The 13261-nt window shown below is 42.0% G+C and overlaps 1 protein-coding gene across 3 annotated transcripts in view; it reads right to left on the bottom strand.

Annotated features, from left to right (window-relative positions):
* Window positions 1–1762: 1762 nt before the first annotated feature.
* The window catches only part of LOC127806273 (serrate RNA effector molecule-like), a 76433-nt gene continuing 64934 nt past the window's right edge, over window positions 1763–13261 (bottom strand). Inside the window, exons 10-12 of one of the 3 annotated variants that reach the window (XM_052343491.1) lie at window positions 4573–4841; window positions 4313–4480; window positions 1763–2219 (exon numbers count right to left, since the gene is read on the bottom strand). In XM_052343491.1, coding sequence (XP_052199451.1) covers window positions 2159–2219; window positions 4313–4480; window positions 4573–4841 — 498 coding nt within the window. In that variant the 3' untranslated portion in view covers window positions 1763–2158. The remainder of the gene's footprint in view (window positions 2220–4312; window positions 4481–4572; window positions 4842–13261) is intronic. The other 2 variants (XM_052343483.1, XM_052343475.1) reach the window with 2 other exon arrangements.

The following is a 13261-nucleotide window of genomic DNA, read 5'->3' on the forward strand; positions in this document are numbered from 1 at the left end:
GATATACCTTAAAAGGGGATTCTATTAGACAAATGCTTCTATTTTTTCCATGGACCACTATCTGCCATATCAATTCCTGTTTTTTTTGTTGCTTAAATTCCTAATTTTTTTTACTAAAATGAAAACATCTTTCTTCTAATTATCAACATATATAAGGTTGTACTGAGTAATTTCGCATTAATTGGAAACTAGTTCTACGGATTGCAATTTGACCTAAGTATGCGAGCTCTTGACACTACCCAGTCTTGATAGGGCTAGTACAAGAGTGTGTAACATAGGCATGGGGTAGGTTGTTAGGATTTAACAAAATTCATTGGGTTTGGGTATAGTATGTTTCCTAAACTTCTTTTAAGTAAATCTTTATTTAGGAAATTATCCTTGATGTTTTATTAGAGTAAAACACCCCTTGTGTAAATTTATTATTATCCTCGTAGCGTTAAATGCTTGACTATAACTTACATTCCCAACTCCTTTTAACTTAAACAAAACACTACTAATTTTAGTAGAAAAAAATATGGGTGCGAGGGGTTTAACAAATTCGATATGGTTATGGGCCAAGTATAAAAGGAGATTTTCTTATTTGGATTAGTATAAGAGATCTCTTGCTATCTCGATGTAGATGCACTATGATTAGTTTCTTTATCTATCCTAAAATGTTGATTCATGTGGCTCAAGTTGAATGTATGAATGACTTCTTAGCTAGTTGGAGCTTAACTCTAAGCTAAGCCATAGAGAAAGTGTCACCACCTTGTTGAAGTACATAACATAGGTACAGACTGGGAGATACCATCTCTTGGGCTTTCATGCAACCTTTGTTCTTACATATTTGTACATGTAACTTATCATATAGCCAAGAATCACACTAGTCAAGAAGGAAACACTTGTGGGTTTAATAATAAGATGTTTGAAACTGTATCATGGATGAGGGAAAGAGACGTGCATAGTACCCTTCTCCTCCAGCTTCTTTATATTTCTTTGCTTCATGTAAACCTTGTAATTGTGTTGGTTTATAGCCTTCATTGTTGGGACAAAGAGCTTGTTTGGTACTTTCCTGCTTTTAAAGCATAGTTCTCATTGTCCGCAAATTAATGACAACAAATAGGCTAAAAAGACGAGACTAGGGCAGGAGGGTTATTTGTGAAGTGAAATAGATCTCATTGTTGTACTTCTCATTGTTTTATATTGCAGAGTTATTTGTAATTAAACGACCTGTTTATGAATTGAGTGACTAATAATAAAGATAAGATAATAAAAATAATAAAAAATATTGGTAAGTATTACTCATTCTCTCTCCTTATACCCTAAACCAAGATGTATATAAAAAAAAATGAAAATTCAAAAATGAGCAAGAAGGTATCATTGGAACCTTTGGTCGCCCCTCTATCCCATCCCTTTCTAAATCCTAAATCCCAAATCCCAAATCTTATTTGAGCAAGAAAAAAAGACAACTTTTCCATTCTATCCCATCCCCTTTCTATTTAGTGTTGTGTCTTGCCTTTCTATTCTAAAGCTTTGATTTCTATAACCAAACAAAACAATCATCGGCAGAAGAGGCTTTAACTCTGGAATGCCCCCACTTGACTTCCATGTTCATCCCAAAGACAAGCAGACAAAGGCAACCTGCTTTCGGCCCCCCAAGAATCCTAATTCTAAACATAGCTCAAGGATCTACTAATTAACTTTATACAAGAACTAAAGGAGAAGAATGGGTTAACAGATACACAGCAGTTTAAGAGGCTGAGAAGTTAAAAAGACAAATGGATCTACTACCATTACCAATGGGGACTCTTATCATTTAGAGATATTTAGCAAATACATACATACATACACAGCAGTTATATCAGCATAATCTAACAAATCCACCATATTCTCAATTTTACAGGCACTAAAATGTAGTAATAATTGTTTGTTAAAGGCAATTAACAAAACCCACCTCGTCCAATTTCATCAATTTCTTTTCTCATACCCTCATACCTCCACTATTTGGTGGCAAACAAATAATTGCGGGTAACTATAACTAACATACATTCAACGCCCTCCTGCATTATCTCAAAATCAGAAACAACGGATCATTTCAGAAAAGCAAGCACCTGGGGCACAATTACAGACAGGGCCTGCAACTGCAACATTATAGTAGTGGTTGTAGACATGTTTAAGCCTACAAACTCCTGTAATCTATCACCGTAACTTCGTCCTCCGGGGCATCAAGGTCTTGATAACTGCAATATTGCATACCATGGTACGTGCAAGTTAGTGCTATCTTTGCGAAAGGACTAGAGAGGACATGCAGAATGGAACATCATGATATGCGATATTCCAACCCTAACACTAAGGCCATTAGCAGTGCTTAAATGATTTTCACTTGAAGTTAAACATGGTTGGAAAGACAAGTACATAAATGAAAAGGACACATAGTAACCCTGATGTTTAGAATAATTGTAAGAACTATCTCTGACATTTGAAAAAAATAGAGTACTCCTGAGGTTTGATGCCATGTCACAAAAACTACCTGTGTCATTAATTAACCTAGTTAAACATTAGAAAATAACCAAAATACCCTTATATATAAGAATCTCTTCATCTCCCCCCTCTCCTCTCTCTTCTTACGGATGCTACTGTTGGTCACTGCCAACCTTCTTTCATTGTACCTCTGTTTCTTTTAACAAAGCCCCATCATTGTCATGCAAGCAGCAATGGAGTTACAGACCATCACAATGGTTTGGAACATCACCACCACGGGAAAGAAACCCCATCACAATGGTGTTCCAAACCACTAGGATGGGTGATCAATGACGATGGTCCAACTAGAGAGAGAGAGAGAGGTAGTCCAACTATGGTGATAACGAGAATGGTAGGAATCAACATTAATGGCGATCTTTCACTACAACAATAAGTATCTTTCCCTCCCTCTACTCTTCTCTTTCTCTTTTGCTCCCCCCCAAACGGGCGTGTGCACTAAAACCCCATCGATTGCAATGGGGGCTTCTAGATTTTCCACCAATGGAGGTTTCTAGTCTGATTTTTGGAAACCTTATAGGCCACGATAAGGGCGCCTAGACTCACGACATGGCCATGGTGGTGGTGGTTGATGTCTTTGCCGAGCATTGCTTGTTGGGTTTGTTGAATGAAGGATTCGACACCCAAATTCACCAAATAAATCTGTGCTCAATGGTTTCTGGTGAGCAATAGTTGGCAACCACTAGTCTTTTTCTTTTTTCAAAATCAGATGAGAAAGGAGAGGGGAAATAAGAGAGAATAAAGGGTAAATGGACATTTTAACTGTTTGTTTAACAACAGGGGAGGTTATTACTATTTTCAAAACATGAGGGGTGGTTCTTGCAATTAAGCTAAACCTCAAGGGTGGTTATTGCAATTTTTCCTAAATGAAAAGAAGAAAGGAGGACAAATTCATGATGCCCGCCAACCGATGTCTTAGAGTGGGACCAGTGGGTAGTTTGAAGAAATAAGATTCAGTCATCGAACTTCTCCTAAAGTCTTAAATTTGTCCAAAAACAAGAACTAGGATGTAGTTTTCTGCACCACCATTAAAAGAAACAAATTAGTAAATCATACCATGGTTGATTGCATGACAGCATGTACAGCATGTACTTGGGCGAAATATATAGTTTTGTAGCAAAATGGAGAAGCACATTGCTGTGTTAATGTTTAAGAGGCAAAATAAGAAAAATATATTTATTTTCTTCCAATACAGCCTGTGGAGAGAACTAAAGGTAAGGAGAGTAAGGCTTGTTCCCTTTTTTCCTTCTTGACTGGAGACACCCAACTGGAACAGAAAGGAATATCACATGTAGAAAACCGTAACTTGGTCATCACATCATAGCTTGCCTAAAATTGTAAAGAAAATATGAAACAGTGATAAATTAAAAATACACTGCTGCACATGCCCCATCAAGTGAAATCCCCCAAACAAGCAAGACTTGCAATATTTGCATCAGATGTGCCCCATAAAAATTCAATGATTTATTCTGACATTCCACTCCCGAGGTATGCAATAAAGTCAATTTCACCCTTTGCATCAGATGTACCTAGAGAAATTGGAAACCGGATGTTCCTGGGAGCATATGATAACTTGGTCCTTAGTAATATGATAACTTGGTTCTTTAGTAATCACCCCCATTAACTTTGAAAAGATTCAAGAGATAAAGACATCATGAGCCTTAATCCAACTAGATGAATCGAAGACATGTTTGGGTTATTTTATCTTTGCTCAACCAATTACTTAAAACTAAAAGGCAAATGAGAAATAGAAGCCAAAAGAGCATTAATTGAAACAATTTGTGCTAGAGCTTGCCTTCGTAAACGGCGAGGATTTTGGCGGAATGTTGGAGGTAAGGCAATAATAGGGGCTGCCCCAGGTCGTCCATTTCTACCACTGCCTTCAAAAGGAGAAGGTCCACCTTGATCTCGCATCATCTGCATTGCAACCTCAGGTGGAGCAGGTACAAATGGCCCCAATGGACTAGTTCATGACCATATACAAGTTCCAAATCAGTAAAAAAAAAATCAGGTATAGAATAGCCTTATAACAAAGATTGAAGAACCTGCACTTACCCAGCCCCAAGAACTGGCATAAGTACAGGAGGAGGGTGTATATCTGAAGGAAAAGGAGGAGCAACATGGATTCCTTGTCCACCAAAAGAGTCAAACATTAGTTCATCTGGATTGGTTCCAACAGGGACATCATCATTGGTCTGGAAGTCCAGTGACTGCTGCTTTTCAGACCTATCATATGTATCTCGATTGTCACGTTCCCTGCGACTGCCTCTTTCATCTTTCAGTCGGTTATCTAGAGCTGGCCTATGCCTCTGTGGCTTCTCCTTCTGCAGCCATCATACTGTATTGTTAGTATGAAAAGAAATAAAATCCAGCAACAAAATAAACGTCTCTGCTTGCAAAATTTAAGCTCCACAAGCTACTTATGTATGCTGCATGGAAGATATGGAGAAATAGCAGTGTGCCATTAATTCAAGAAGAAATGTTAGGTACAAAGTGGTCTTTGTACACAAATCAATTATCTGCAGACTAACAATTGGGGAAGACAACCCAAGGTACAATTAAAAAGTTACCAATAAGATCATCTACAGGTGATGAAAGTAATCTTTCTTGGACTAATAATTTAATAAGGAGAACGCAGAGGAATAATGGGAAGTATTCCTGTTCTGCTGGCCACTTTTTCTAAAGGTAGTTTTGTACATGGGTTGCATCCCATTGATGCCTCTTCAGTACTGTTAGGCCCCCGGTTTTGCATACTTACTTTAGGCGTCACAAGCAGCTGAGGGGAGTTGGAAGTACAGCTGGAGGAAGCTTCGACCAGCATGTGCGCGAGGGATAGGATAGATATTTGGCTGGTTTGTGTAACAAACCAGCAGACACGCCTGCATAACCAAATACGGTTATGCAGGAGAGAGAGGGGAATAACAGCATATAAAAGGGGTAGGAAGAGAGGTAGAGGGGGTGAAGAATTTGGAGTAATTGTAGCAGAGTTCTGGGCCTCTCGAACGCCCAGTTGCTGCTGTACTTACTTTTATTTTCTGTAATTCCAATTCTGAAATACAATTCAATCCATTTCATCCATTGGAGATCCTTCCCATCGGTTGGATTCCATCATTTTGGTATCAGAGCATCTTCGATCATCATGGTAAACTTAACCGAGAGAGTGGGGGACCTGGAGGGGAAGGTTGACACGATGAGGGGAAAGATTCAAACCATAAATCGGAACGTAGCCGAGATGCTGGAGCAGTTCGCTATCATGCGCACAAGGTGGGATGAACAGGAACGGGAGCGGAAGGCTAAGGCTCATGGGAACTACTGGCCACCGAATTTGACCCCAGATTCCGAAATGACACCAGGGGGGGGGGTATGAGTCACAGAATGGAAGGAAGCATGAACGCTGCATGGCGACCGGAGGGGAGAGGTAGGCGGCTGGAAATGCCTACCTTCGAAGGAGACAATCCAAACGACTGGATTTTCAGGGCGGAAAGATACTTCACGGTCAACCAGCTGTCGGAGGACGAGAAGATCGAGTCAGCCGCATTGTGCTTCGAGACAGGGGCCCTCGCTTGGTTCCAGTGGGAGTCTAGGCGCAGGGGGATCCGCAGCTGGGAAGGGCTCAAGCAAGGAATTCTTAACCGATTCCGCCCAACTCAAGAAGGGTCGCTGGAAGAGAGGTTCCTAGCTCTGCGACAAGAAGGTACGGTTAAGGAGTATAGGCTGATGTTTGAGACGTTGGCGGTACCTGTGTCGGACGTCTCTGAGGCGTTTTTGGAAGGACATTTCATCAACGGTCTTAAGCCTGAAATTAAGGCTGAGATCAGGGTACTTCAACCCAGGGGGTTGGATCGGGTCATGCTAATGGCGCAATGTATTGAGGATAAAAATGCAGCCATCCTAACCTGCAGTAGGGGGTTCGGACCAGCGGGAAGTAAATTTCCCACCTACTCTACTTCCAACTCCGTTAGAATCTCTCCCACTCAATCCAGAAGCCCGACTCCTTATTCGAGAGTCTCGAATCAGGCGAGCAGTAAGCTACCAGTGGCCGAGAGTGGTAGTAGTGCTTCCTTTAAACGACTCAGCGAGGCTGAGTGGAAAGCCAAGAGGGAGAAGGGATTGTGTTTCCGTTGTGATGAGAAGTACTCGATTGGTCACAGATGCAAGAACAAGGAACTGCACGTTATGATGATTTATGATGAAGAGAAAGAGAGGGAAGGATCCGAACGGGGAACCACAGAAGTGAGGGAAGAAGAGGAAGGAGAGGATGTACGCCAAGGCAGCGAAATCATTGAACTCTCCATGAATTCGGTGGTTGGATTAACAACACCGCAGACCATGAAGCTACAAGGTGTTATAGAAGGGCAACCAGTGGTAGTTCTGATTGACGGGGGGGCGACGCACAACTTCATAGCGACAGAGTTGGTTCAACAATTGGGGTTGTCGCGAACAGAAACGACTGGTTATGGTGTTATCATGGGAACCGGGATGGCAGTACAAGGGACCGGTATTTGCAAGGGGGTAAAGTTGCATCTACAAAACTTGCAAATAGTGGAAGATTTTCTACCTCTAGAGCTGGGTAGCTCAGATGTAATTCTTGGGATGAAGTGGTTGGCTGCGGTGGGAAAGATGAGAGTGGATTGGAAAGCCTTGACTATGAAGTTCCAGGTGGGGGGATTGGCCGTGACCTTGCAGGGAGATCCTAGCTTGAGCAAAAGCTTGGTATCCCTGAAAGCGATGATGAAGGCTTTCAAGGAGAATGGAGAAGGAATGTTGCTTGAGTTGGGAACAATGGCAGCTGATTACAGTGACAGTACGGTCGAGGTCCCACCGTTCCTTAAAAAGGTGTTAGCTGAGTTTGAGGAGGTATTCTCAGCACCTGAAGGGCTGCCTCCTTCCTGAAAGAAGGATCATGCCATCAACCTGCTACTAGGCACCATTCCGGTTAGTGTGCAGCCCTATCGTTACCCTTATCTACAGAAAAACGAGATTGAGAAGATGGTAGGAGAGATGCTAGCAGCAGGGATCATACAACCCAGTTCCAGCCCTTTTTCTAGTCCGGTTCTGCTGGTCAAGAAGAAGGATGGAGGGTGGCGGTTCTGTGTGAATTATCGGGCATTGAATAAGGTGACAGTGGCCGACAAATTTCCAATTCCAGTGATTGAAGAGTTGCTGGATGAGCTTCATGGGGCCAAAGTCTTCTCCAAACTCGACCTTAAGTCCGGGTATCACCAAATTCGCGTCAAGGCTGAGGATATTCCAAAGACAGCATTTCGGACACATGAAGGCCATTACGAATTCCTCGTAATGCCTTTTGGATTGACTAACGCGCCAGCCACGTTTCAGTCACTGATGAATGATATCTTCAGAGAACAGATGAGGCGTTTCGTGCTAGTTTTCTTTGATGACATCTTGGTTTTTAGCAAAGATTTTGAACAGCATGCACAACACTTGTGCTCGGTTCTGGAGGTATTGGCAGCTAACCATTTGTTCGCGAATAAGAAGTGTTCATTCGGACAACTGGAAATTGAGTACCTGGGTCATATTATATCGCAAGAAGGAGTCTCGGCTGATTATAGCAAGGTAAAAGCCATGCTGGAGTGGCCCTCCCCTGCCACATTGAAGGAGTTGCGAGGTTTTCTTGGTCTCACCGGATACTACAGGCGTTTTGTTAAAGATTATGGCAAGATAGCATGGCCACTCACGGACAGACTTAGGAAGGGTAATTTCTTTTGGGATGAGGCTGCTGAGCAAGCCTTCCAACAGCTCAAAGCTGCCATGGTGTCACTGCCGGTGTTAGCTTTGCCGAATTTTGACAAGCCATTTGAGGTGGAGACGGATGCTTCTGGACATGGCATGGGGGCAGTATTAATGCAGGACCATCGACCTATTGCATACTTCAGTCAGGCGTTTAATCAGCTAGGAAGGAGGAAATCAGTGTATGAGAGGGAACTTATGGCTATGGTATTTGCGGTGCAAAAGTGGAGACACTACCTTTTGGGACAGAAATTTGTGGTCAGGACAGATCAAAAAAGTCTCAAGTTCTTGATGGAACAAAGATTGGTGAGTCCAGAATATCAGAAGTGGATGGTTAAGTTAATGGGGTTTCAGTTTGAAATCCAATATAGACCTGGGTTAGAGAATAAAGCAGCTGATGGGTTGTCCCGCATCAGCCACTCTGCAGCCCTCCTCGCTTTAACCGTTCCTCAGATTCTCCAACTAGATCAGCTAGCTAAGGAGATAGCTGACAATGAAGGGCTGCAAAAGGTGGTCAAGGATCTCCAGCGGGATCCTACTTCCAGACCCCATTTTCAGTTGGTGGATGGTTTTCTCTTCTACAAAGGGAGGCTATATCTACCGAAGGGTTCTTCTCTCATCCCATTGCTCTTACATGAGGGTCACGATGGGAATGTTGGGGGGCACTCGGGATTCTTGAAGACTTACAAGAGGATTGCGGCAAGTGTATATTGGCTGGGAATGAAGAGGGACATTCACAGGTATGTAAGCCACTGTGCGATTTGCCAGCAAAACAAAGTTCTGGCACTCAAGCCAGGAGGGCTTTTGCAACCCCTTCCGATCCCAAATCAAATTTGGGAAGACCTTGCAATGGACTTTATCGAAGGCTTACCCAGGTCAGGAAAAATAGATTCGATTTTAGTGGTGGTTGATAGACTCAGCAAGTATGGCCATTTTGTGGGGCTGAAACACCCTTATTCTGCTGGAGAAGTGGCAGGAGTCTTCATCAAGGAGATTGTAAGGCTTCATGGTCTACCACGGTCCATTGTATCTGATCGGGATAAGATCTTCATGAGCAAATTCTGGGAGGAACTGTTTCGTCTCCAAGGCACCAGGCTCCTACGCAGCACAGCTTACCATCCATAAGCGGATGGTCAAACGGAGGTGCTGAATAGGACATTGGAGACATACCTGCGTTGCTTTGCTTCTTCCAAGCCTAAATCTTGGTTTGTGTGGCTACTGTGGGCGGAATTGTGGTACAATACTTCATACCACACAGCCTCTAGAACTACACCTTTCCAGGCCGTCTATGGGCGTGAACCGCCAGCAATACTTAAAGTTGAAAGGGGCTCCACACCGATTTCAGTAGTGGAACAACAGCTTGTCGAGAGAGACCACATTCTAGAGGAACTGAAGGCACAGCTACAAAGAGCTCAAGCTATCATGAAGAAGGGGGCTGATATGAAGAGAAGAGCAGTGAAGTTTGAAGTAGGGGACTTAGTTTACCTAAAACTAATTCCCTATCGTCGAAAGTCATTGGCTGGTTGTACTAATGAGAAATTGGCTCCTAGATTTTATGGTCCGTTTGAGGTGGAGAGGGAGGTTGGACCTGTGGCTTACAGGTTAAAGTTACCTTCATCTTGCAGCATTCACCCAGTATTCCATGTATCCCAGCTGTGAGAAGCCAAGGGGGCATTGCAAGCCGCAGTGGATATTCCCAATCAGTTAAGTGCGGAGCTAGAGATGTTGGTTGAACCGGAGGCAGTGTTGGGAGTCAGGCCAGGCAAAGGAAATAATGTGGGAGGTTTTGACGTTCTGCTGCAATGGAAGGGGTTACCACCATTGGACGCCACTTGGGAGCCTTTCAACCTCATTCAATAGCAGTTTCCTGGTTTTCACCTTGAAGACAAGGTGAAAGTTGGGGGAGGGAGTGATGTTAGGCCCCCGGTTTTGCATACTTACTCTAGGCGTCACAAGCAGCTGAGGGGAGTTGGAAGTACAGCTAGAGGAAGCTTCGACCAGCATGTGCGCGAGGGATAGGATAGATATTTGGCTGGTTTGTGTAACAAACCAGCAGACACGCCTGCATAACCAAATACGGTTATGCAGGAGAGAGAGGGGAATAACAGCATATAAAAGGGGTAGGAAGAGAGGTAGAGGGGGTGAAGAATTTGGAGTAATTGTAGGAGAGTTCTGGGCCTCTCGAACGCCCAGTTGCTGCTGTACTTACTTTTATTTTCTGTAATTCCAATTCTGAAATACAATTCAATCCATTTCATCCATTGGAGATCCTTCCCATCGGTTGGATTCCATCAAGTACATGTTATTTACTCCTTGTCAAGAAATACATACACACATTTATCTTAGAATGCATGCCTCCAACTTGAGAAATTTAAGACCAACTAAGAAACACAGGCACTTCACCAAGGGCAGCGTACAAGTATTGGACATTTCCAGACAGGCATCCAAGATGCATTGGAATCATCAGAAACTGTCTAGAGTATCCAATTGTTTTTTTTTTATTATTATTAATTATTTTTACGATTAGGCGCATTGCCAATATGTGAGGAACGCCCATTTCCCCTCTAGGAACATGCACTAGACAGGCTTGTGGTTATAATGCATCCCCTGCTCATTTATTCCGACCTCTGTATTCTATCAAGAAGTACCTCCCATATACAAAGGGGAAACTACTATGTGGGATATTGTGGGACAGTTTTAGACTTGCATGATGAAGCAAGGGTGCTTGAGGTCATGGAACTCTCACTTCACCAACTGGAGTTGGAGGCAGATTTATTAAATGATGAAGTAAATGAAGATTAAGATGATGAACAGACGAGGTTCCAACTCAGCCGAGATGTGTGCCGTTTTATGTGTTTGGGAGATTTTGCATTTGATGATGATTGATGGGCTTAATCACATTCTTTAAATTTTTGGCTCATATATCCCTTTATTGATTGTTTAGTTAAATAATATACTAGCTTATTTTATTATTTCTTGTTGCACGTGTAATATGTATGGGCATCCCCAACAAGGGTCAGGATGGGGGTGCAACACCCCATCCTAGGGTATCACACAGAACATCAATGGTCATTCACCTTGCGAGAACACTTAATTAGGAACTACGGAATATGGGCAATTAGATTACGAGTTAAGAATATGGTTCTCCCACTCATCAGGCTAAAGAATAATTCAATGAAAATGTAAAAAATCCTCCCTGGTGATTACTCCCTTCGCATGTGTCTTTTTAAGTGAAGGTGAGCTTTTTATATTCTATACACGTAAATGATTTTGAGATTTCATCCTAAGCATGCACATCAAAATGTTTGGACCTACTGACTAACAAAATCATTCACATCATTAGGTAAGAACATAAACAAAATATTACATTGGGTCTCAGGCCTTGCATACATAATTTACATCAGTAACTAGCCTCCAATTAGAGTCTTACATACCCAAAAATAGTTACATAACCTAGCATTCGTAGAGTAAATAAATGCTGTTGCTCTGTTTGTCGAAACTTGACAACGCCTACAATCTAACCTACTTGGTTCATCAATGACCACCTCCTTGCCTTTTAAGGTTCTTGCACCAGCTTTTTAAAAAGAGGGCAAATAGAAGAGAAACAAACATGAGTACATTTAGCTTAGCAAGGCATGTCACGGGTGCAAAGGATGTGTAACATGAAAACACTTCATTCAAACCCTGAGACCTGGCTGATCTAGCAAGTGCCTTACCCAGAACTGGCTGTCGGACTTCCAACCATTTCGTCAGACAAGCATTCCGAACTATGTCGAACTGTGGCTAGTTACCCTAAATCGTGACTAGTCACCTCTGTCTGACACAAAACTTTTACAAAAGCATAATTTTAGAGTTCTTGTAACTAAGGTAAGCATAAAACGCCAACATCTAGATTGTCATCCTTAATGTCCATGGACCAATTTCAAACACAAGCTTTATGCAAATATCACAAATGCATGTCAAAACACCATTCAAATGCACAGGCAATATACCAACCCAACCAACAATCAACCTGGGTAGTTCTTACTTGTCTCTTTAGCCTCTTGTCAGCTCCTGTTTCTTTGCTATTGTGGTGGTCATGTGAAATAAGATACAACATACATATCAATACTCTGAACTGAGTCTTAACTGCGTTATCTTTCACTTATGCAAATCTAGGCCTTTATCAAAATATCCAAAGGTCCCAAACTGTGTAGTCTCGACGTTAAGAAACATGATATTTCATAATTTTACTCAAACACCTCAAACCATTTCAAAATATCACAAGTTTCCCAATATTTAACAATTTACCCTTCGACCCACTAGTTTCTAGAATTGCATGAATACCCAAATCTTTCAAAAATTCCCAACTTTAGCCTGCAATTTCACCAAGACCCCTCGGTTAAAGTGTAATTTATTTCCAACCCATGAAATTCAGTTTATTGCAGCCAAACCCACAGCTTTTCATAATTATAGTTTAGCCCCTAGCTGCAACACCCTTATCTTTAAACCTTGATTTTTGGCTCGATTTTACTTGGATAGACACATGTAAGACCTCCTTGGCATGCTAGAGGTTTTGTAGACTCGGACTATAACCTCAAATTGACAAAATCATGGGACGAGACTTACCGAAATTTAGCTTTGAAATCTATAATAGGCTGGTCGAATAGACTATCCTTTTTTAAGCTTCAATTTCTTCGACACCTCTTGCTCCTACAACACATGCAAAGCCATCCCAAGGGTTTTAGAGGTGAAAGAAAAAGATTATAGATTTAAATCAGAAGAGAAATGAAGAAATTGCAAGTTTAAACTCACTAAGCACTAGTCAAAGTAACCTTCCAACAACTTGCGACTTTTCTCCAGTGGCTTTTCTTCTTCCTTCGACCATTCCTCTTTCCTTCTTTTTCTTGATTGGAATGACTAAGAATGTGTGTAACACACATATACACATAACTTTCAAGTTGAGCCTTGAGCCTAAGTGAGCATGCTTCAGGGCATGCTTTTGACAAACAATACG

The sequence above is a fragment of the Diospyros lotus genome, chromosome 1 (genome assembly GCF_014633365.1).
Source record: "Diospyros lotus cultivar Yz01 chromosome 1, ASM1463336v1, whole genome shotgun sequence".
Lineage (NCBI taxonomy): Eukaryota > Viridiplantae > Streptophyta > Magnoliopsida > Ericales > Ebenaceae > Diospyros > Diospyros lotus.